Source organism: Nyctereutes procyonoides, unplaced genomic scaffold (assembly GCF_905146905.1).
Source record: "Nyctereutes procyonoides isolate TBG_1078 unplaced genomic scaffold, NYPRO_anot_genome, whole genome shotgun sequence".
NCBI classification, from domain to species: domain Eukaryota; kingdom Metazoa; phylum Chordata; class Mammalia; order Carnivora; family Canidae; genus Nyctereutes; species Nyctereutes procyonoides.
The window spans coordinates 15,710,506-15,734,819 of record NW_026575046.1 but is presented as its reverse complement, the minus strand read 5'-3'; the positions used below and the strand labels follow the sequence as shown (position 1 = coordinate 15,734,819).

At 36.3% G+C, this 24,314-nt stretch overlaps 1 protein-coding gene across 2 annotated transcripts in view; it reads left to right on the top strand.

The window, feature by feature from the left end:
* LOC129509580 (UDP-glucuronosyltransferase 3A1-like) overlaps window positions 1–24,314 on the top strand; it is a 31,445-nt gene that overhangs the window by 1,106 nt on the left and 6,025 nt on the right. Inside the window, exons 2-4 of one of the 2 annotated variants that reach the window (XM_055325307.1) lie at window positions 1,555–1,656; window positions 9,536–9,644; window positions 11,974–12,505. In XM_055325307.1, coding sequence (XP_055181282.1) covers window positions 1,555–1,656; window positions 9,536–9,644; window positions 11,974–12,505 — 743 coding nt within the window. The remainder of the gene's footprint in view (window positions 1–1,554; window positions 1,657–9,535; window positions 9,645–11,973; window positions 12,506–24,314) is intronic. The other variant, XM_055325308.1, reaches the window with a different exon arrangement.

The following is a 24,314-nucleotide window of genomic DNA, read 5'->3' as shown; positions in this document are numbered from 1 at the left end:
AGGATGGAGCTTCCCCAGGAAAATGTGGCATCATCATGAAAGGATAGGGGTCTCCCCACGTCACGTTTAGATCCCCAAAAATCTGAGGAAAAAGCACAGAGTCTAATTGAACATCTCCGTTTTATTTCCTGACAGTGACCCTGAGGGTCAGGGGAATAAGGGGCCTTTTGCAAGAGCACACGAGACCTCCCTCATGGACACACCCCAACTTACTGTTTCTTCTCTCTAGCCCATCCTCTTTCCCAAACTCCACTCTTTACAGTGGAGATTCCTAAAAATCAGCATTTAAAAAACTTTGATTTCTATTTTAAATCTCTTCTTAATAATAGTTAGAAGCAACAGAAAAAAAAGAACTTTCTCACCTCTTGAAAGTGCATGTCGTCCAGACTCTGAGAGGCAGCAGGTGCGGGTGAGAGGCGCTGGAGGTCCCGCCTCTGTCCCAGAACGCACTGGGTCACCCAGACCCTCAGGCATGGTGGCCTCGGTGAGAGGGCTTGTGCCCTGTATCCGTTTCTTCCTTGGGTTAAATGTGAGCCAGAGTAGGCAGTTGGAGGGAGTATGGGTTTGTGTTTTCCATAATCTGTGTTATCTCAGGCAATAGAATTATAGATTTTAAAAACTAGGGTAATTTCCACAGATACATCCCATTTCTATAGTCCTGCCTCCCTCTCTGCTGACCCAATCATCATGAGATCTTTATCTTCCAAATAATCCCCACTTTCCCATGTGGGCAAATTCTATTCCTTGACCCATAGATTCAAGAAAAATGCTCTTTGATATCACATAGTTTTAGATATTTTTGTGATAGAACCAGTACCTCCCCAGATGATCAAGCTTGTTTCCTTAGGATCCCAGGATTTTTGTAGGGTGAGTGATGTCCCAGTTTCTCATGCATACAGGATCCTGTAGTTCCACCCCAAGGGTCCACAGTTATTCTGAATTCTGTAATTTGATGTTCAGCAATTTTTAGGCCCCAACTGAGGAACGTCTTGCCAAATACATTTGAATCCAAAGGATTTGGGCTCTGAGCATTGGCTCTAACCCCCTTCTGCTTCCGTGGCTCTTTCTTGGACTGATATTCATGTTCCCATGTTTCTGGCTCCCTTGTTAATATAAATTCCAGAGAGAAGAATTCCAGAAATAGCTCTAATTGCTTCTCCTTTAGAAACCCTTAATTCTCACATACATAGCACTGTGCCAAAATTTCTACAAAACAGCTACTTCTTTAGGACATAGTATCTTCATTAAGCCTGCCTAAATTGCAGCATGTACCTAAGATCATGAACTTCTTCAAGCCTAGGCATAGAGAAGCTCATCTCATTGGCACAGAGACCTTAAATTGCAAAGGGGAATTTTTCATGTAAGATTGCTACATGTCAAGATTTGGCCAGAAAGAATGTGGGTATCTGGTCTGGGGCTTATCCTAAAGAAACTCATTTTCTTCTACTAACCGTCAATGCTCTGCTCACTTATCCTGGATTTCCCTATCCCCAGTATCAGTTTCAGATTTTCCATTCTCACCTTTACAAAAATGAAATATTTTATTGTCCCTAGGTGGAAGCCATTATTTACTGCTGGACCGGGTATCTCAGATTCTTCAAGATCATGGACATAATGTCACCATGCTTCTTTATGGAGGAGATTATTTAATCCCAAGTATGTTTTTTTTGTAATTATTAAATTTCTCTATCCCAGGAAAAGATAGACAATGTTTTTGTTTGTTTTTGTATAGCATTGCTTAGCACAAAATCTTTTTGAATTACTTGTACTAAAAAGATGGGAAAGGTGTGCGTGTGTGTGTGTTTTGTTAAGTGCTGGATATCTTATTAGGTGGTATAGACCTGGCTTCCACAATGCCATATCTACATATTTTACCTCTGTAACTCGAGTGTCACTTCATTTTAGGGAAGCCTCCATACATTATTATTGATCAATAAACTCTGAGTTTTACCTAAATGGGGCAATCTTTACTCTTTATAAGTCTATTCAGAATGTCTATTTCTCCTTAAGTTAACTTTGGTAGTTTATGTCTTTCTAAGAATTTGTCTGTATCATCTATTTTCTAATTTGTAGCATCTAGAGTTCATGAATTCTTTTGTAGTCCTTTGAATTTCTGTGTGGTCATTAGTGGTGTTCCTTCTTCCATTTTTGGTTTTTGTAATTCGAGTCTTTCTGTCTTGTTTGTGCATTTTCTTGATCTTTTCAAAGTACTCGTTTGGCTTCATTGATTTCCTATTGTTTCCCTATTTCTAATTTTATTAATTTCTCCCTTATCTTTATTAATTCTAACATGTTTATTTTAAGTTTAGTACACCTTCTGTGGTGTCTTAAGGAGCCAGGATAGGTTATTGATTTGAGATATTTTTTTGAGAAACTTCTTTTTTAATATAGGCATCTAAAGCTTTAAATTTCCTTCTAAATGCTGCTTTGGTGTATTCCATAAGTTTTAGTATTTTGTATTTTCATTTTCTTTCTTTTTTTAAAAAGATTTTACTTATTTATTCATGAGAGACACACACACACAGAGAGAGAGAGAGAGAGAGAGAGAAAGGCAGAGACACAGGCAGAGGGAGAAGCAGGCTCATGCAGGGAGCGGGACGTGGGACTCGATCCCGGGTCTCCAGGATCAGGCCCTGGGCGGAAGGCAGGCACTAAACTGCTGAGCCACCCAGGCTGCCCTGTATTTTCATTTTCATTTGTCTCTAAGGATTTTATGATTTCACTTGTGATTTATTTTTGATACATTGCTTCTATAAAAAGTGTTAATATCCATAATTTGTGAATTTTCTGGTTTTCTTTCTATTCATTTCTAACTTCAACCTGTTGTGGTCAGAAGAAGTATGTTGTATGATACTTGTCTTTTAAAATATGTTGAGACTTACTTGTGGCTTAACATATGGTCTCTGTTAGAAAATGTCCCATGTATCCTTGAGAAGCATACTCATGTATGCTGTTGTTCTTGGGTAGAATTATGTTCTGTAAATGTTTCTTACATCTAGTGTATCAGTGTGTTTAAATCTCCTATTTCCTTGCTGATCATCTTTCTGGTTATTTTATCCATTGGTTAGAGTATGACATTTCAATGATTAATATAGATCTGTCTATTTCTCCTTCAATTCTGTCAGTTTTTGCTTTAGACATTTTGATCATATCTTATTACGTGCATATATGTTTGTAATTGTTATATCTTCTTGCTGTATGAACTTTCATTAATATATAATGTTGTTCTGTGTCTCTTTTAATCTTTTTTGATTTAAAATCTGTTATGTTGTCATAGGCTCATCTGCTTCTGCTTTCTTTTGATTATTACTTACATGGAATATCTTTTTCCATCATTTCCCTTTTAGTTTATCTGTATCATTGGATCTAAAGTGAGTCTCTTGCAGACAGAATATACTTGGATTATATTTTTATTTGCGGCCTTTTAATTTTTGTTTTTATTTGTTTAATACATTTAATTTTGGAATAATTTTAGGTTTACAGAAAAGTTGTAAAGATACTACAGGAAGTTCCCATACACTCCACACCTTCTTGCCCCCATTGCTAATCCTATTTTATTTTTAATTTTTAATTATTATTATTTTTTGAAGCATAGTGACACACAATGTTACATTAGTTTCAGGTGTACAACATAGTGATTTGACAACTATGTATGCACCACAAGTGTAGCTACAAACTGTCACCATACAAAGATATTACAGTTGGATTGTGTGTTCTTACCATTTTGCCATTCTCTGTCTTTTGTTTGGAGAATTTAACCCATGTACATTTAATGTAATTACTGATAAAGAGAGACTTACTTCTGTCCTTTTGCTATTTGTTTTCTATATGCCTTTTAGCCCCCCCCCCACTTTCTGTATCACTGTTTCTTTCGTATTTGGTTAATTCCTTATAAAACATTAAATTCTTTTCTAATTCTATGTTGTGTATATTCTACAGCTATTTTGTGTGTGTGGTTACAATGGGGATTTAATTTAACCTTCTAAATCTGTGACACTCAGATTTTAATTTATACCAGCTTATTAACATTCAAACATGCTGCTCCGATATGGCTTCATCCCCAACCTTTTTGGTTAATTGATGTCACAAAATTACATTTTTATACATTGCTAATTATACATTAGTATATAATTATAATTACAAACTAATTATACATTAGTTTTTATTAGTTTATTAGTTTATTTTAATGTGCTGGTCTCGGGCACCCTGGGTGACTCAGTGGTTTAGCGCCACCCTCAGCCCAGGGTGTGATCCTGGAAATCCAGGATCAAGTCCCACGTGGGGCTCCCTGCATGGAGCCTGCTTCTCCCTCTGCCTCTCTCTCTGTCTCTGTGCCTCTCATGAATAAATAAATAAAATATTAAAAAAAATAATGTGCTGGTCTCTTAAATCATGTAGAAAACAAAAATGTAGTTATAAACCATTGTTACAATAGCAGTAGCTTTTATTATTGCCTGTTCATTTACCTTTTTTAAGTCTTTATTTCTTTATACACCTTTGAGTTCTATCTGGTGTCCTTTTATTTTCCCCATGGAGAACACCCCTGAGTTTTCTCTCAGGGCAGTTCTAGTGGTAACAAACTCCCTTAGTTTTGTTTATCTGTGATTGCCTTAATTCTCCTTGACTTTTGATGGGTAGTTCTGCTGGATATAAGATTTTTTGTTGATTGTTTTTTTCTTTTACCATTAAAAAAAAGATTTTATTTATTTATTTATTTATTTATTTATTTGAGAGAAAGAGAGAGACAGAGTGTGAGTAGGGGAAGGGGCAGAGGGATAGGAAGAGGTAAAGAATCTCAAACAGACTTCCCATGGAGCATGGAGCCCAACACAGGGCCTATCCCACTACCCTGAGATTGTGACCTGAGCTAAAACCAAGAGTTGAATGCTTAATTCACTAAGCCACCCAGGTACCCCTTCTTTTAGCATTTTGAATATATTGGGCCACTTCCTTCTGGCCTCCAATTTTTGTTTTTTGGCCTCTGAAATTTCTGATTACAAATCTATTGATCATCTCATTGACAATCACTTATATGTGTTGAGTCACTTTTATCTTGCTGCTTTAATATTCTCTCTTTATCTTTCCCAATTTTGATTATAATGTGTCCTGATGTGGGTAGGTACCTGAGTTCATTTTCCTTGGAGTTTGTTGAGCTTCCTAGATGTTTATTCTAATATTTTTCATCCATTTGGGATATTTTCAGCTCTTATTACTTAAAATGTTCTCTCTATCCCTTTCTTTCTCTCTTTTCCTTGTGAGCATCCACAGTGCATATGTTGATCCTTTAGGCTGTGTTCTTTTCTGAAATCTTTTAACTTTCTGTTCTTCACACTTGATAATTTCCATTGTTTTATCTTCAGGTTCACTAATTATTTCTTCTGCTTGCTCAAATCTGCCTTTGAATCCCTCTAGTGAAATTTTCATTTCATTTATTTTATTTTTCAGTTGTAGAATGTTTTCTGTTTTCTTTTTAGATTTTCTATGCCTTTATTGACATTCCTATTTTACATACACTTTTTCTTTGACCTTCTCCACATCTTCCTTTAATTCTTTGAGAATCTTTTTTTAAAGATTTTTATTTATTTTTTTTTTATAAATTTATTTTTTATTGGTGTTCAATTTGCTAACATATAGAATAACACCCAGTGCTCATCTCGTCAAGTGCCCACTTCAGTGCCTGTCACCCAGTCACCCCCACCCCCACCCACCTCCCCTTCCACCACCCCTAGTTTGTTTCCCAGAGTTAGGAGATTTTTATTTATTTATTCATGAGAGACACACAGAGGTAGAGACACAGGCGGAGGGAGAATCAGGCTCCATGCCAGGAGCCTGATGGGGGCCTCGATCCTCGGACTCCAGAATCATGCCCTGGGCCAAAGGCAGGTACTAAACTGCTGAGCCACCCAGGGATCCCCTCCCTGAGAATCTTTAAGGCAGTTACTTTAAAATCATTGTCCAGTATATCTGCCATCAGGTCTTTCTCAGAGACAGTTTCTGTTGTTTTACTTTTTCCTCTGAATAAGCCTTAGTTTTCTTATAATTTTTTTTGAAAACTGTCCATTTGAATCTGACACTGTGCTATATCTGGAGATGAGACTCTCCTTTCTCTAGGATTCATAGATTTTTGTTATTAGTTTTTTTTCATTAAAAAATTGTTCTGGGCTGACTTTGTGTTAAGGATCATTGTGAGGTATAAATTTTGGTATTCTTAGGTATTTTCTGAGCCTTTTCCTCGGCTTGAATGGACACTTTCTAATTTTCCTGGTATATGTAGTTATTTTACAATGTCCTAGCTTTTCACGTTTCCCTCCCAAAGAAGAAAATGAGAAAAATGAGGGGAAAAGGTAACATCAGTCTAAAAGTCTTAAAAAGATCCCCTGGAAGTCCATTCAGTCAGAGAGGGTGGGGTTGCAATGACAAAGCATAATCCAAAAATATTGCTGCTGACTTCTTTGTCTGTACTTCTGTGATCAGAAGCAGCAATCAGAGCTCAGATAGTTGATATTTGAAGAAGGTCATTTTTTCCCACTTAGGCTCTTTAAACCTGTGTACAAGCTGTTCTATGAACACATACATATAGCTTTCTGCTTGGAGGCTGAGGAGTGGGGCATGGTTAGTTGCTGCTGTGAAAAGAGCTGAAATGACTAAAATTATCTGCAATTTCTTTCTTTCTTTCTTTATTTCAATTTTAAGATTTTATTTATTTATTTATGAGAGACATAGAGAGGCAAAGACATAGGCAGAGATGGAAGCAGGCCCCCTGCTGGGAGCCCAGTGCAGAACTCGATCCCAGGGCCCTGTGATCATGCTCTGAGCTAAAGGCAGATACTCAACCACTGAGCCACCCAGGTGCCCCTTATCTGCAATTTATAGTTAAGGACTTCTCCTGGTTGTTGAAAAGCATCAGTTGACTGCAGAATTCCCAAATAGTTATTTTAGACAAATTCTGTCAGTGGAATTGTCTAGGTCAGGAGACAGATTACTGGTACTCCACCATCTAACTATACCTTCTCCACTGCCTTGCAACCTATTATTTATTTTCAGAATTTTACATATATTTATGTAGTTAAATATAAATATACATGAACATATACATTTATACATATGTGTATGTATATATAGCAGAATTTTCATATAAATGTATTTCATATATATATAAAATCTTCACCAGTTGCTGTTTGAAAGTAGGTCTCATGCTGGAAACAAAACCATAATAGGTATTTGACAGTGTCAGGGGTGGAAGGACCTTCAACTGGGCAAGTAATTCGTCCCAGGAATTTTAAGTGAGGTGCCATGGCTTGTACTTTATTTAGGGCAGCAGCACATCCCTCTTTGCAAATTCCTATGTGAATGTTTGTGTCCTAAATGAGTATGCTCAATGAATCTCTGCAAAAGGAGGTTTTCATCAATGTAGTGTCATACATGTGTTTCTGGAAAGAGTTAAATGTGGTTAAGACCTTGCTGACAAAACTTGTGTGTGGGGCTATTGAGGTAGTCCATGAGAAGCCAGCTACAAAATGATGTGTCCTTCAAAGATGAAGGTTAAGAGACACTGCAGCTGAGAACTTGTTGAAATAGGAATTGAACAGAATATATTCCTAAATCTATGCTTGCAAAGTATCTATTAGTACTTAGTAGATATAGTCAGCAATTTCAGTAATATTGGAAATGGTGGCCCTAATATGATGACATTAGCAGTAAAGTTATAACAGTACGCTGAGAGGCACCATTCATTCAGGTTTAAGAATAGTCTAAATTAGGCTATTAAATGGGGAAGCAGTGGAGAAAATCATTCCTTGTTAATAGATACATTTTAATGGATTTAATCTTTGAAGGAATCGTATTAAATATATTTGGTTGCGTTAACAGTTTTAATATGCTTGGCAGATCTAATGAATCCCTTTTTGTTGTGCTGTTAGTGCTAAAACCTTAATTTTAACTTATGACTTTTCACATAAGAGCAACCATAGCTACTATGATATTACTTAACCAATGGGTCTTATGACTATAGGATATTTAATTCCAGTAGTTAAGACAGGGCATGCATAGTTGTCCCCTGTCTAATATCTTGTTAACTACTAAGACTACAGAGATACTTTGATAAATTTAGTGAGCTCTTTAGACATATCTGTTATGTTCCCCCAGTACTGACCAAGACCATTAAGGTTTGTCTTTGCTGCATCCAACTGATGTTAGAAGTAGTTTAGAACCTCTGATGTAGAGCCACAGAAGCCAATCTGTGTCATTTATCTGTAATAATTTCTTTTTAAGTAATGTTAGATTCCACATATGTCAAAGCTGAGAACTCTTTGAATTTATTACAGAGTACTGTCTATAATGGGGGCAGTCCTGGAGACACACAACCATTGGTCACAGACTTCTACCTACCCTAGTGTCAATCACAGCTCATGCTGGATCCAGAAGCACAATCCAAGCTGATATAGAAGAGGGATTTGTGTGAGACACATGACCCAGGGCTACTGAAAGTCCAAACCCATACTTTTGTCCCAAAATGCCAATTATGAAAGCTTCTGAGTGGGATGGATGAGGATTCCCCTACTTGGGTATGGCTTGCTTGGCTTGAAACTCTTGCTCACACAAGGGATGGCATTTTTTTTTATTGGAGTTCAATTTGCCAACATATAGCATAATACCCAGTGCTTATAAGGGATGGCATGTTGAGGATTTCTTCTCTGTCTGCCAAGATATGTTACAGAGGGTTAAGGGTGAGATGAAGCTTGAAAGCTGTCATCAGTCCAACTTCAAAAATGGCATCAGACTCTTTATTACACGTAAGTTATGGAGGAGATGCCAGGATGTGAAGTAGAGTTGCAGAAGACTATTTTGTTTAATTAGCCTTTGGCATATTTTTGACTGAATCAAAAACCTTTGCATGTATCACTTTTAAGAAATAAAAATTATTTTTTTTCTAAGAGACTAAGGACTGGGAAACTGGGACAAAATAAGATTTGCATTTAAATACAAAGTGTAGGAGCACCGGTTGGCTGAGTCAGTTAAGCTTCTGCCTTCAGATCAGGTCATGATCCCAGGATCCTGGCATCAAGCCCCATGTCAGGCTCCCTGCTCAGTGGGGAGCTTGATTCTCCCTTTCCCCTCTGCTTGTGCTCTCTCTTTTACTCTCTCTTTCTCTCTCAAATAAATAAATAAATAAATAAGATCTTAAAAAATAAAAACATTGTGTACCACTTACTATATGTGCAACCTTGACAAATGATCTTATACTCCATTTAGCTTTATTTTCTCACCTGTAAAATGATGAATATCTATGCCTTTACTTGAAAACTTTAAATTGAATAAAAGTAATTTAATTTTTATAAGATTCTCAAGGAATATTATCAGATCCTATGATTGAAGAAATGAAGAAGCAAGCCAAAAAAAAACCTCTAAAAGCAAACATTCAAATATATATAAAATTATTGGAATAAAAATATGGTATCATTGTGCTAATATTAATTTGGGTTGTATGACATAATTACATATTTCTTATTGGTGTTTTAATTTTTTTTTTATTTAGAAGAGAAGGAAAGTGTATACCACGTTATCAGTTGGCTTCTATCTGAGGAACATGAAAAAGAATTAAAGAAATATTTTGACTTGTTTATGAAAGAAGTTTTGCAGGGCAGGTAATTTCTTTTATTTTCTGAATGAAAGACTTACCATTTTAGTGATACAAATAAATGGTTGGATGCATGGATACTTGGAGCAAATTTAAGAGAAGTGGATGGATGTGTAGATGGTTGGGGAGATCAATGATAGGTGACAGTGGACGGATGGAGTAGATGAATTTTGCACTCCCAGCCAGTCAATCTGTGTACTTTGGCTCTTCCATTAATAGCATGAAAGTATTTCGGTATAACATGGGGGAATGTTCCTTCTTGATCTTCCTGGCAACACTTCATCTACAGTGTTTTTGTATATACTCTCTGCAACATAGAAGGCAGGATAGACAATATAATTTCTCATTCTTGGTAGGCATATCAGAGCCACCACTTTGAGCTGGTATATTTCTAATTCATTTAAAAATCCAAATAACTTAGAGATACCCAGTGTGAGATTAGCCTGAGAGTTTTTGTCATTACCTGGGATGTATAGAAAATTTTTATCTTTGACACAAGGGGGAAAGATGCATATTAATTCCTTTAGCTTGGTTAATTACAGTGGACTAACCCCACCTTCCTTTCTTCCTTAAAAATTTTATTCAGTAATCAAGGTGGTCCTAAAATCTGGCTTTTTCCTTACCTAAAGTAGAAGACAAAATTCTCTTGTCTATGAGATCTTATCTAAAATAGTCATTTTAGGAGTCTTTATGTTCTGTCATAAAGACTCCTAACTCTGAGAAACGAACTAGGGGTGGTGGAAAGGGAGGAGGACTGGGGGTGGGGGTGAATGGGTGATGGGCACTGAGGGGGGCACTTGACGGGATGAGCACTGGGTGTTATTCTGTATGTTGGCAAATTGAACACCAATAACAATAAATTTATTATTAAAAAATAAAATAGTCATTTTAAACTTTGTCTATATCATCTTTATTATTATTCATAATTTTTAAAGTATATATCTTGTCTCTTCTCCCCCACTTTGAAGACTGGTTGTATACACATGTTACGTATGGCAAGTATTTTGTTCAGTTTATTAGCTTAATTTCAAATATGATTAATGCTCTACTTTTGAGTAATACTTCATATCTTGAATTTATGCACAATATGTAGCAATCATTCATTATGTAAAATTGTTTAAAAATATAGGATCATTCAGCTAATCATCTGTCACTTAAAGTCGGTTCTTTTTTTTTTTAAGATTTTTTTTATTTATTCATGAGAGACACAGAGAGAGAGGCAGAGACAGAAGCAGGCTCCCTGCGGGGAACCTGATGCAAGACTTGATTCCAGGACCCCAGGATCATGCCCTGAGCCAAAGGCAGGTGCTCAGCCACTGAGCCACCCAGGTGTTCTACTTAAAGTCAATTCTAAAGTACTTGTGGGCATCTACATATTGCTAATGAGCTCTCACCTGTTTAAGCCTTCCTTAAGTGGGCTGACATGGTATAGTTTTGTACAGGTTACAAGTTTGCAGAGCTATTGATTCTCTCAGTCCTTCATTCAGGTAGCAGGTCTCCAAAGCACCTGCACCCGTAACCTCTGGTCAAGAAGATTCTCATCTGTTGCCCATATATTGTACAAAAAGGGTCATTTTCTTTGCAGGCACTGACAGGAAAACATTGAAGGAGAATAGTGCCATATATAGTGTCTTAATTAGGTATCGGTAAAATTTTAGCATGAAATGGAAAGGTTAATAGTAAGCTTCAAACAGACTTTTATTTTTATTTGTTTTAAATTGTTTACCTCATAGGCTAGAAAGATGTAAATCTCATGTTCGGCTTAGAATTTGGGTTCTAATACTACCATCAGATAGTCCTTGTGTGAGGTCATCTGTCAAATGGAGAATGTACAAAACTTAAGGAACAGAACGTGGCTATATTATCAATACTGTGGACTCTGCTACCAAGTTACTTCCACAGGTAGACTGGTAAAGAAGACTGTCACTCATAAAAAGTCAGATAATGTTCATAGAGATGAAAGTTAAAGAGAGCATCACGGAATGTATCAGGTAGACATCGAATTGTGAGGTCTGCTATAGTCAGAGATGGCTCCCACAGTGGAAGGCTCTTGAATTGGCATGGATGGTGAGTGGATATGATTGGCTGGAGAAAGGGGATGGGAGAGAGTGAGAACATCTTAAGAAATAGAACACCCAGAGCAGAGTGACCAGAACAGTTATTTGTTGAACACTGGTAAAATAGGTGGTCTGCTGCCAGGTACGGTCTCACTTACCTGGGATATTTTCTTTGTAGCCCAAGATTCCTTTATATATTGTGAAATTAACACCTCCAGTGAATGTTTGCCCTTACTTTTCTTTTCTTTTTTTTTTTTTTTTTTTTTTTTTTTTTTACAGAGAAGCATTTGACAACCTTGTAAAGTTAATGGAACAACTGGGGATTCAATGCAGTAATTTGCTAAGGAGAAGTGACATCATGGATTCCTTAAAAAATGAGAATTTTGACTTGGTATTTGTTGAAGCATTTGACTTCTGTTCTTTTCTGATTGCCGAGAAGCTTGGGAAGCCATTTGTGTCAATTCTTCCCACCCCCTTTGGCAGTGTGGACCTTGGGCTACCAAGCCCTGTGTCTTATGTTCCAGTATTCCATTCCTTGTTAACTGACTGCATGGATTTCTGGAGCCGAGTGAAGAATTTTCTGATGTTCTTTGATTTCTTCATGAAACAATGGCAAATCCAATCTACGTTTGACAAGACCATCAAGGAACATTTCCCGGAAGGTGCTAGGCCAGTTTTGTCTCATCTTCTAAAGAAAGCAGAGCTGTGGTTTGTTAACTCTGACTTTGCCCTTGAATTTGCTCGGCCCCTGCTCCCCAACACTGTGTATGTTGGAGGCTTAATGGTCAGACCTGTTAAACCAGTGCCACAAGTAAGTAAAACTGTAGCTCTCAATGTGGACTTCATGTAAAGCTCTTCAGTGTAGAATTAGTGGCTCCCCTCCCGGTGGGCACAGGGATTGAAGCAGGGTGAGACAAGCAAAACACCTAGAATATACATTTTTATTTTATTTTTAATTTTCTAGTCTATTTTATTGTATTCTATTTTATTCTAAATTTTATTTTATTTTGGTAAAAACACTTAGTATGATATCTACCCCTTTAACAAATTTTTGAAAGTACAATATAAACTATTGACTGTAGGTACCATGTTGTGCATCAGATTTCTACATCTTATTCATCTCACTTAACTTCATAACTCTTCCTCTCCATGGAATAGTAAGTACCTATTATCCCCTTCCCCCAAGCCCTGGAAACCAACTTCTACTTTTGATTCTATGAACTTGACTATTTTAGATGCTACATATAAGTGAAATCCTGCAATATTTGCTTTTCTGTTATTGGCTTATGTCACAAGTGAGATATGAGAGAATATTTTCATAACTATCCTCTGGCTTCAGTGAGACTGGTTACACATTTGGCTGAGGTACCCTTTTATTTAGATTCTGGATTTCTTTATAAGGAGAATTTGAGCATGAAATGTTGCCAAGAATTGGCATGCTTTTAGGGGGAAGGAGTGCTAGGGCTTCCCACTCTGCCATCTTGCTTATCCCAGGACCCACTTTTCAGGAAGCCCTTCCTAGGTCCTACCTGACCCTGTTATTGAGAATCTCTTTAGGTAACAGTCCTAAACTGTTCCTTACCCTGGTCCTAGCCTTCTGGTAAAAATGCTTCAACATGTTGATATTTTAATTTTCATTTTTATGATGACAGGCAAATACTTATGAAGTGGGAGTCTACCACATGAAAGGATTTTTAAGGGGATTGTTTATCCATAACTAAATAAAAAAAAGAGAGAGAGAGACATAATGTAATGAGGTGGGACTGGGTGCAAATGATGGCTAGATCTGCAGGCATCATCTCCAATGGCTCCTTCGAGTAGAGCCCTAACTCCTGGCTCAGCCGAGATGTTCTGATTTGATTGGTCTGGGATTGGGTCTACATATTTTAAGTTTTAAATGCTACCCAGGTGGTGTGAATGCAGAGCCTGAACTCAAAACTACTGCTCTCAAAGTTATCAAAATGAATTAAAGCTATGATTAGTGGCTGCCCATTGCCTGTAGGTGCTGGGTTGCTATTGTACAGGAGTTATCTCATACATTGTATATCGTGCCACTTTGAGGGAATAGTGATGATCTCCAATTTTATAAAGGCGAGGACAGACAATCAGGTGGTGTACATAATATTCCCAGTACTATTCAGCTCAGGACAGCAAAGGCCTAAACCTGGCCTGGGCTTCCCAGGTGCCAAAATATCTACCCTTCCCCTACTGACCTTGCATTGAGTGAACAGAAAATTTTGGGGAATGATTCATGGGCAAAATGGACTTTGATTCATGGTGGCATTTTTTAAGAAATGGAACTGGGGAGGAAGATGCAGCAGGTTGAGAAGACAGGGGCTCCAATGTGTGGAGGTGTAAGTGAGACGGCCATGAGACTGGGTTCCCTCAGTGGCACTGGCCAGACTAGAGTAGTGGAAGATTCAATTGCACAAATAAGACAAGGCCAAAACACATGTCCTACCTGACATGATGGTGGGTAAGTTTTGGAATTGAGATAGGAGTTATTAGGGAGGAGAGTAATGGAAGTTAAGGTGTGTAATCTGTGAGATAACAGATGCTTATATAATTTTTCTTCTTTTCCCCATTTTAAAAAATTGTGATCAAATACACATAGTATAAAATTTACCATCTTAACCATAGTGAAGGGTACAGTTCAGGGGCATTAAGAACTTCCACACTGTTGTGCAACTGTTACCTACATCCATCTCCAGAACATTTTCCTCTTCCCAAACTGAAACCTCATACCCACTCAACAGTGACTCCTCATTTCCTCTCTGCCTCCAGACCCTGGTAACCACTACTCTTCTTTTGTCTGTATGAATTTGACTACTCTACGCACCTTATACAGGTGGAATCATACAATATTTGTTCTTCTGTGATAGCTTATTTCACTTTGCATAATGTCTTCAAGATTCATCCATGTTGTAGTATGTGTCCAAAGTTCTTTCCTTTTTGGGCAGAGTAATATTTCATTGTGTATGTATATACCACATTTATTTATCTATTTATCTGTCCTTAGGCACATGGGTTACTTCCACTTTTGTCTAAAGTGAATAATGCTGCTATGAACAGTAGTGTACAAATATTTGTTGGAATCCCTACTTTTAATTCTTTTGGTAATATACTGAGAAATGGAATTTTTGGGTCATATGATAATTGCATATTTCATTTTTTGAGGAACTGCCATACAGTCTTTCACAGTGGCTGTCCCACTTAACATTTCCACCAACAATGTGTAAGAGTTCCAACTTTTCCATATCTTCACAAACACTTGTCATTTTCTGTTTTCTTTATGTGATTAAAAAAAATTGTTCTTAGCTATCCTAATGGGTGGGAAGTGGTGTCTCATTGTGATTAGATTAGAATTTCCCTGATTAGTGAAGTTTACCATTTCATAAGCTTCTTGGCCATTTATGTATCTTCTTTGGAGAACTACTTGCTCAAGTCTTTGCCCATTTTTGAATCATGTTTGTTTTTTGGGTAGAGTAGTTCTTTATATAATCTGGCAATCAATCTTTTTATATATATGACTTGCAAATATTTCTCCATTCCCTGGGTTCCCCTTTCACTATTTTGATAGTGTCTTTTGACACACAGAGCTTTTCTTTTTGTTGAAATCCAATTTAGCTATTTTTTGTTTTGTTGCCTGTGCTATTGGTGTCTTATCCAAGAAACCACTGCCAAGTTCAGTTACATAAAGAGTTCTCTCTGTATATTCTAAGGATTTTATACATATAGCTCATATTTTTATGTCTCTCCTCTGTTTTAGGTTGACTTAGTATATGGTATAATGTATTTTGCATGTGAATATCCAGTTTTCCAACGCCATTTGCTGAAAAGACTGTCTTTACCTAATGAATGGTCTGGCACCTTTGTCAAAAAAGTTATTTGACTAAATATACCTGGGGATATTTCTGGACTTTCTATTTTACCTTGTTGATCTATACATATGTCTTTTTGTCATAGCACATTATTTTGAATATTATAGCTTTGTAGTATCCTTTGGCATCAGGAAATATGAGAACTCCAACCCTGTACTTTTTTTCTTATACTGTCTTGGGCACTCAGTGTTTTTGAAATTCCATATCAAATTTAGGATAGTTTTTTTTTTATTTATTTCTGCCAAAAGAGAAGATTGTTCACTATTGATAGAGTTTGCATGGTATCTGTGGATCATCTTGGGAAGTACTGACTTCTTTAAAGTACTGAAGTACTAAAGTCTTCTAATCCATGAAGCCTGGATTTCTTTTTCCATTTATTTGTGTCTTTTTATATTTCCTTCAGCGATGTCTTTTAGCTTTCAATGTAAAATCTTTTACCTCCTTGGTTAAGTTTACTCCTGAGTATATTTTTATTCTTTGATTCTATTGTAAATGGAATTGGTTTTCTAATTTTCTTGAAATGTTCCTTATTAATATATAGTAATACATTTGATGTTTCGAGTTGATTTTGTTTCTTGCTATTTTTCTAAATTGCTTATTAATTGTGACAGTGTTTTTGGTATGTGAGGAATCTTAGAGTTGTCTACATATAATATCTTGTCATGTGCCATTATTTTTTGAAGCAATATTTCTGCTCTTTTCTCTTTCTCTTCTGTGACCTCCGCAATGCATATATTAATCCACATGAGGGGTCATATGAGTCCCTGACACTCTATTCACTTTTTTTAAATTCTTTCTCCTTTTTGGTCTTTAGATTTGATATTTTAGATGGCCTATCTTCAAGAGAACTAAGTTTTTCTCCTGTTTGGGTCTGCATTGAATTACTCCAGTGAATTTTTCAATTCAGTTACTGTATTTTTGATTTTTTTTTTAGTGTCTAATCTTACCTTTACTTTTAAAAAAATTTTTTTTAATTGGAGTTCAATTTGCCAACATATAGCATAACACACAGTGCTCATCCTGCCAAGTGCCCCCCTCAATGTCCATCACCCAGTCACCCTCACCCCCCGCCCACCTCCCCTTCTACTACCTCTTGTTCATTTCCCAGAGTTAGGTGTCTCTCATGTTTTGTCACCCTCATGCTATTTGCACTCATTTTCTCTCCTTTCCCTTTATTCCCTTTCACTAATTTTTATATTCCCCACATGAATGAGACCATATAATGTTTGTCCTTCTCCGATTGACTTATTTCACTCAGCATAATACCCTCCAGGTCCATCCATGTTGAAGCAAATGGTGGGTATTTGTTGTTTCTAATGGCTGAGTAATATTCCATTGTTTTTTTATAATAAATTTATTTTTTATTGGTGTTCAATTTACCAACATACAGAATAACACCCAGTGCTCATCCCGTCAAGTGCCCCCCTCAGTGCCCGTCACCCATTCACCCCCACCCCCCGCCCTCCTCCCCTTCCACCACCCCTAGTTCGTTTTCCAGAGTTAGGAGTCTTCCATGTTCTGTCTCCCTTTCTGATATTTCCCACACATTTCTTCTCCCTTCCCTTATATTCCTTTTCACTATTATTTATATTGTATACATAGACCACAACTTCTTTATCCATTCATTTTTTGATGGATTTTTTGTTTTATTTAGTTTGTTCTTTTAGAAAAATAATTTGTCTCCTCTTGCTAGTATCTGTTCAAATATTGTCTTCTTGATTTCCTTTAGATCTTTGTCCATGTTTTTCTTGAGCTCTTTGCACATGTTAGGCAATTTTAAAGCCCTTGTTTAGTTAGTCCAATATCTGTTTCTTCAATGAGAGTTTCTAGAGATTTATTTTGTTCCTTTAAATGACACATTTTGGCTTTCTATTCTTTCTTTGGTTTGTCTTGTGATTGTTTGTAGAAAGTTTTGGGCATTTGTAAAAACAGTCACCTCTACTTGTATTTGCAGGCTGCCATGGAACACTTTCACTAATTAGTGGGGAATGTTTTAATATTTTGGGTCAGCCAGGGAAGACAACTTAGAGTATTCTTAGGTACTTCTTAGCATTTTTTCTATCTGGCCTTTGTGTATACTTTTATTCACCCAATTCTTTCTGTATAGTTGTCTAATATTAATGTCTTACATTCCCAGAGTCTTACCCAAAGTCTGCTCAGGGTATTAGGTGTTCTGTTGTATTTTATTTCCATAATCTCTTGCCCTCAAGATTCTAAGTCTATGGTAGCCTGAAAGTTTTCCCTGGCATGGTAACTTCTACTGTCTTGCGAGACTCCCACCAGCCTGATATCGGAGCTATATTGCCATTCCCAGTCAGAGCTCCAAGTCTGGTGAGACTTACACTTGTCACTTGGGAGCCTATAAAGTGGTTACAATGTTGCAAATTGTTTCAGTTCTACTCCTGCTGCTGAAGGCAGGGCCAGGACTGCTGCCTCTGGATCTGGCATGGCACTCCAGAAAGAGAGTAAAAATGCCATGGAAATTCTCACTGTTTGTAGTTTTTTTTTTTCTTGAATCACATCACATATGTTTGGTTCCTCCATATCATGAGTATTTTCCCAAGTCCTATAAAATTTATTTGAGTCAATCTTTAGCTTTTTTTTGTCCTTTCATTTAATCTGTGAGGGGCTGGGACTATGTAGCTTCTTATTATGACATCATGCTCTGCCCTTGCCAGTTTTAAGTTATAGAGTTACACTGATCTTGTAAATGTCAAATGACAACAAAGCCAATTTTAGTTGTCCTTTAGGATGGTAGTTCTTAGAGTATTGTGCAGGATGGAGTTACATAGGGCCAGATTTGCACAATGAAGTAAAAGGCTGGCAGCTGGGGACAGCCAGCAAATGCAGAGAAAGGAAGAAATAGATGTTTTGCAGAATTGACAAAAACATATTAATCTAATTTGGGGGATATTACATCATGAACTTCTTTAAGAATCATCTGGAGGTGGCTACATACTAAGTAATATTAGACAAAATAGACTGATGTCAAAACTTTTACAAGAGATAAAGAATATTTTATAAATAGTTTAATATAACAAAGTCAACCAGCATAATATAACACATTAATAGAGTGAAGGGGGTAAAAAAGCATATTATCTTAAGAGATGCAGAAAAGACATTTGACAAACTAACACTGTTTCATGATAAAAAACACTCATAATACTAGAAATAGAAAAGTACTTCTCGAATGTGATAGAGCATTTATGAAATAAGCTAACATCATACTCTATAAATAGACTAAAATTGTGCTGCCTAAGATGCCTACTACATCACTGCTATTCAGATATGCCCTAGACAGAGCAAGTAGGCAAGAAGAAGGAATATAAGGCATCCAAATGGGAATGGTCAATGTAGAAATATTTGGATTTCATATGGCATAATTCTATATATAGAAAATTCTTTTTGGTGTATGATTCATACACTATGTCTAACAAAACTAGCAAAATTGCAGGGAAAAATATCAATATGCAAATATGAATTGTGTTTCCATACAGTGGTTATAAACACTCTGAAAATGAAATTAGGTAAATATTCTATTTACACCAGCATCCAGTTAAACTGAGGAGGTGAAAGACATGTACACTGGATACTACAAATTTGCTGAAAGAAATTCAGGAAGACCTAAATAAATTGAAAGACCTCTCCAGACCATGGATGGTGTTACTTAATATTATTAAGAAAGCAATACTACTAAAAGTGATCTATAGATTTTTTTCTAATCCTATCAACAACTGAAGGGCCTTATTATTATTTTTTTGGAGAAATAGGAAAACCAATCTTCAAATTCACATGGAAATGTAAAAGACACTGAATAACCAAATTAATATGAAAAAGAACAGAGTTGGATGACTCGTACAACTATGACCAAATAATTTATGACAAGGGTGCCAGAAGCAATCAATGGAGAGAATAGTCTCTTCAACAAATGGTGCTGGTACCACTGGATATTCATTCACGTGAAAGATAATGTTATATGAGCCTTCCTCACACTACATACTGAAATTAACTAAACATGGAACAATGGCCTAAATAAAGAGCTAAAAGTAAAAAAAAAATTCCTAGAGGAAAAGGGATAAATTGCATGGACTTGGATTTGACAATGAATTTGTAGATGTGATACCAAAAGCATAAGTCGGAGAAGGACAAACAGTGTATGTTCTCATTCATTTGGGGAATATGAATAATAGTGAAAGGGAATATAAGGGAAGGGAGAAGAAATGTGTGGGAAATATCAGAAAGGGAGACAGAACATAAAGACTCCTAACTCTGGGAAATGAACAGGGGTGGTGGAGGGGGAGGAGGGTAGGGGGTGGGGGTGAATGGGTGACGGGCACTGAGGGGGACACTTGATGGGATGAGCACTGGGTGTTATTCTGTATGTTGGTAAATTGAACACCAATAAAAATTAATTTATTAAAAAAAGCATAAGTAACAAAGGAAAAAAATAGATAAATAAGACTGTATCAGGATTAAACTTCTCTGTATTGAAAACACTATATGGAAAATGAATGGATAGCTCATCGGGTACAAGGCAAATATGTCCCCTCCCTCTGCTTTACAGTCTTATATTGGAGGTTCTAGTAAATTAAGATGAAAAAAAGTATAAAAAGCAATGAAATAAGGAAGGAAGAGATAAACTGTTTTTGTTCACAGATGACGTTGATAGTCCATTTCAAAACTCTGAGTCAAGAAATAGATTCTTGCAACTAATAAGCAATTATAGCAGTATCAAAGGATATAAGTTAAATATCAAGTCCATCTTTTTTGTATATATCAGCAATGAACAGGAGGAATGTGAGATTAAAACACTATGCAATTTACATGAGCACAACCAAATATAAAATCTTGGGAATAAATCTAACAAAACATGTATGAGATTTATATGAGGAAAACTACAAAAAGCTGATGAAAGAAATTAAGGAACTAAATAAGTGGAGAGAAAGTCTATGTTCATGGATAGGAAGTCTCGATATTGCTAGATGTTCATTATCTCTAATTTGATTTATAGAATCAATGCAATTCCGTTGAAAATTGCAGCAAGTTATTTTGTACATATTAATAAACTGATGCTCAAATTTGCATGGAGAGGCAAAAGCCCTGATGAGCCAACACAATATTGAAGATGAAGAATTAAGGTGGAGGACTGACATTAGTCAACACCATGATATACTATATGGCTAAAATAATCAAGGCAGTGTGGTATAAGCAAAAGAATAGACAAATAGATCAATGAAATAGAATAAGGAGTATGCATAGACCCACATACATTTAGTCAAATGATCTTTGACAAAGCATTAAAAGAAATACCATAAAAATAAGATAGTCTTTCCAACAAATGGACACAGATATTACCACTTCACAAAAACTAACTCAAAGTGGATCACTGACCTAAATGTAAGATGCAAATATGAAACTCCTATGAGGGGAAAGAGGAGAAAATAGATTAGTGTTTGGTCATTACTTTTTAGATATAAAACCTAAGGCATGTTCTATTTTTTTAAAGGTTATTTTCCCTGGAATTATTTTTCATTTAAATTCAATTAATTAACATATAGTGTATTATTGGTTTCAGAGGTAGAGTTCAGTGATTCATTGGTCTTACATAATACCAAATGCTCATTACATCATGTACCCTCCTTAATGTCGGTCACCCAGTTAACCCATCCCCCCACTTCCCTCACCTCCAACAACCCTCAGTTTGTTTCCTATGATTAAGAGTCTTAAAAAAAAGTCATATGGTTTGTCTCCCTCTCTGATTTCATCTTGTTTTATTTTTACCTCCTTTCCCCTATCATCCTCTTTTTTGTTTCTTAAATTCCACATATGAGTGAGGTCACATGAGAATTGTCTTCCTCGATTGACTTATTTCATTTAGTGTAATACCCTCTAGTTCCATCTATGTCATTGCAAATGGCAAGATTTCAATTTTTTGATGGATGAGTAGTATTCCATTGTGTATGTGTGTATATATGTATATATAGCACATCTTCTTTATCCATTCATCTGTCGATGGACATCTGGGCTTTTTCCATAGTGTGGCTATTGTGGACATTGCTGCTATAATAAACATTGAGGTGCAAATGTCTCTTCAGATCAATACATTTGTATCTTTGGATAAATGCCTAGTAGTGCAATTGCTGGGTCATAGAGGATCTCTATTTTCAAACTTTTGAGGAATCTCCATACCGTTTTCCAGAGTGGCTGTACCAGCTTGACATTTGCACCAACAGTGTAAGACGGTTCCCCTTTCTCCACATCCTCACCAAAATTTGTTGTTTCCAGACTTGTTAATTTTAGCCATTCTGACTGGTGTGAGTTGGAATCTCATTGTGGTTTTGGTCTGTATTTCCCTGATGCCGAGTAATGTGTAGCATTTTTTCATGTGTCTGCTGGCCATTTGTATGTCTTCTTTGGAGACATGTCTGTTCAACGCCTTCTGCCCATTTCTTGACTGGATTATTTGTTCTTTGGGTGTTGAATTTAATAAGTTCTTTATAGATTTTGGATACTAGCCCTTTATCTGATAGGATATTTGCAAATATCTTCTCCCATTCTGTAGGCTGCCCTTTAGTTTTGTTGACTGTTTCCTTTGCTGTGCAGAAGCTTTTTATCTTGATGTCCCAGTGGTTCATTTTTGCCCTTGCTTCCCATGTCTTTGGAGATGCATCTAGCAAGAAGTTGCTTTGGCCGAGGTCACAGAGGTTGCTTCCTGTGTTCTTCTCTAGGATTTTGATGGATTCCTATTTCACATTTAGGTCTCTCATCCATTTTGAATCTATTTTTGTTTATGGTTTGAGGAAATGGTCCCATTTCATTCTTCTGCATGCAGCTGTCCAATTTTCCCAGCACCATTTTGAAGAGACTGTCTTTCTTTCCATTGGATATTCTTTCCTACTTTGTCAAAGAAGAGTTGACCATAGAGTTGAGGGTCCATTTCTGGGTTCTCTATTATGTTCCATTGATCTATGAGTCTGTTTTTGTGCCAATATCATATTGTCTTGATGATTATAGCTTAGTAATACAGCTTGAAGTCCGGCATTGTGATGCCCCAGCTTTGGTTTTCTTTTTTGAGATTACTTTGATTATTCCAGGAATGTCTGGTTCCATATTTTAGGATTATTTTTTCCAACTCTGTGAAAAACGTCCATGGTATTTTGATAGAGATTGATTGAGATTGATTGTATAGATTGCTCTAGATAACATAGACGTTTTAACAATATTTGTTCTTCCAATTCATGAGCATAGAACATTTTTCCATGTCTTTGTGTCTTTCTCAATTTCTTTCATGAGCGTTCTATAGTTTTTTTTTTTTGTTGTTGTTCTATAGTTTTCTGAGTACATATCCTTTGCCTCTTTGGTTAAGTTTATTCCTAGTTATCCTATGGTTTTTTGGTCCAATTGTAAATGGGATGAACTTCTTCATTTCTCTTTTTTCTGCCTCCTTATTAGTGTATAAAAATGCAAGTGATTTCTGTACATTGATTTTATATCCTGCCACTTTGTTGAATTCCTATATGAGTACTAGCAATGTTAAGGTGGAGTCTTTTGGGTTTTCCATATAGAGTATCATGTCATCTATGAAGAGTGAGAGTTTGACCACTTCTTTGCTGATTTGGATGCCTTTTATTTCTTTTGTCAGATTGCTGAGGCTAGGACCTCTAGTACTGTGTTGAAAAGCAGTAGTGATAGTGGACATCCCTCCGTGTTCCTGCCCTTAGGGGAAAAGCTCTCAGTTTTTCCCTATTGAGAATGATGTTTTCTGTGTGTGTGTTTTTTTTTTTGTAGATGGCTTTTATGATATCGAAGTATGTTCCCTCTATCTGTACAATGTGGAGAATTTTAATCAAGAAAGGATGTTGTATTTTGTCAAATGCTTTCTCTGTATCTATTAAGCAGATCATGTATCTCTTGTCCTTTCTTTTATTAATGTGATATATCACATTGATTGATTTGTGGATGTTAAACAACCCTTGCAGTTCAGGAATAGATCCCACTTGGTCATGATGAGTAATCCTTTTGATGTACTGCTGGATCCTGCTAGTATCTTGGTGAGAATTTGGGTGTCCATGTTCATCAGAGATATTGATCTGTAATTCTTTTTGTTGAGGTCTTTGTCTGGTTTTAGGATTAAGGTAATGCTTTCTATAGAATGTAAAACTTCCACTTATATATTTTGAAACAACTTCAAAAGAAAAGGGTATTAATTCTTTAAATGTTTGGCATAATTACCCTGAGAATCCATCTGGCCCTGGACTCTTGTTTGTTGGAAGATTTTTTATTACTACTTCAATTTCCTTGCTGGTTAGGTTTTTCTATTTCTTACTCTTTCAGTTTTGGTGGGTTTTATGTTTCTAGGAATGCATCAATTTCTTCCAGGTTGCCTAATCTTTGGCATAGAGTTGCTCATGATATCTTTTTATAATTGTTTTCTTCAGTGTTGGTTCTATTCTCTCCCATTAATTCATGATTTAATCAATTTCTGTCCTTTCTCTTTTCTTTTTGGTAAGTCTGGCTAGGGATTTATTGATCTTATTAATTCTTCCAAAGAAGCAGCTTGTAGTTTTGTTAATCTGTTCTACTGTTCTTTTGATTTCTATTTCACTGATTTCTGCTCTAATCGTTATTAATTCTCTTCTGCTGAGTTTAGGCTTTATTTTCTGTTCTATCTCCAGCTCCTTTAGGTATGATTAGATAGTGTATTTGAGACTTTTCTTGTTTCTTGGAAAAAGCTTGCAT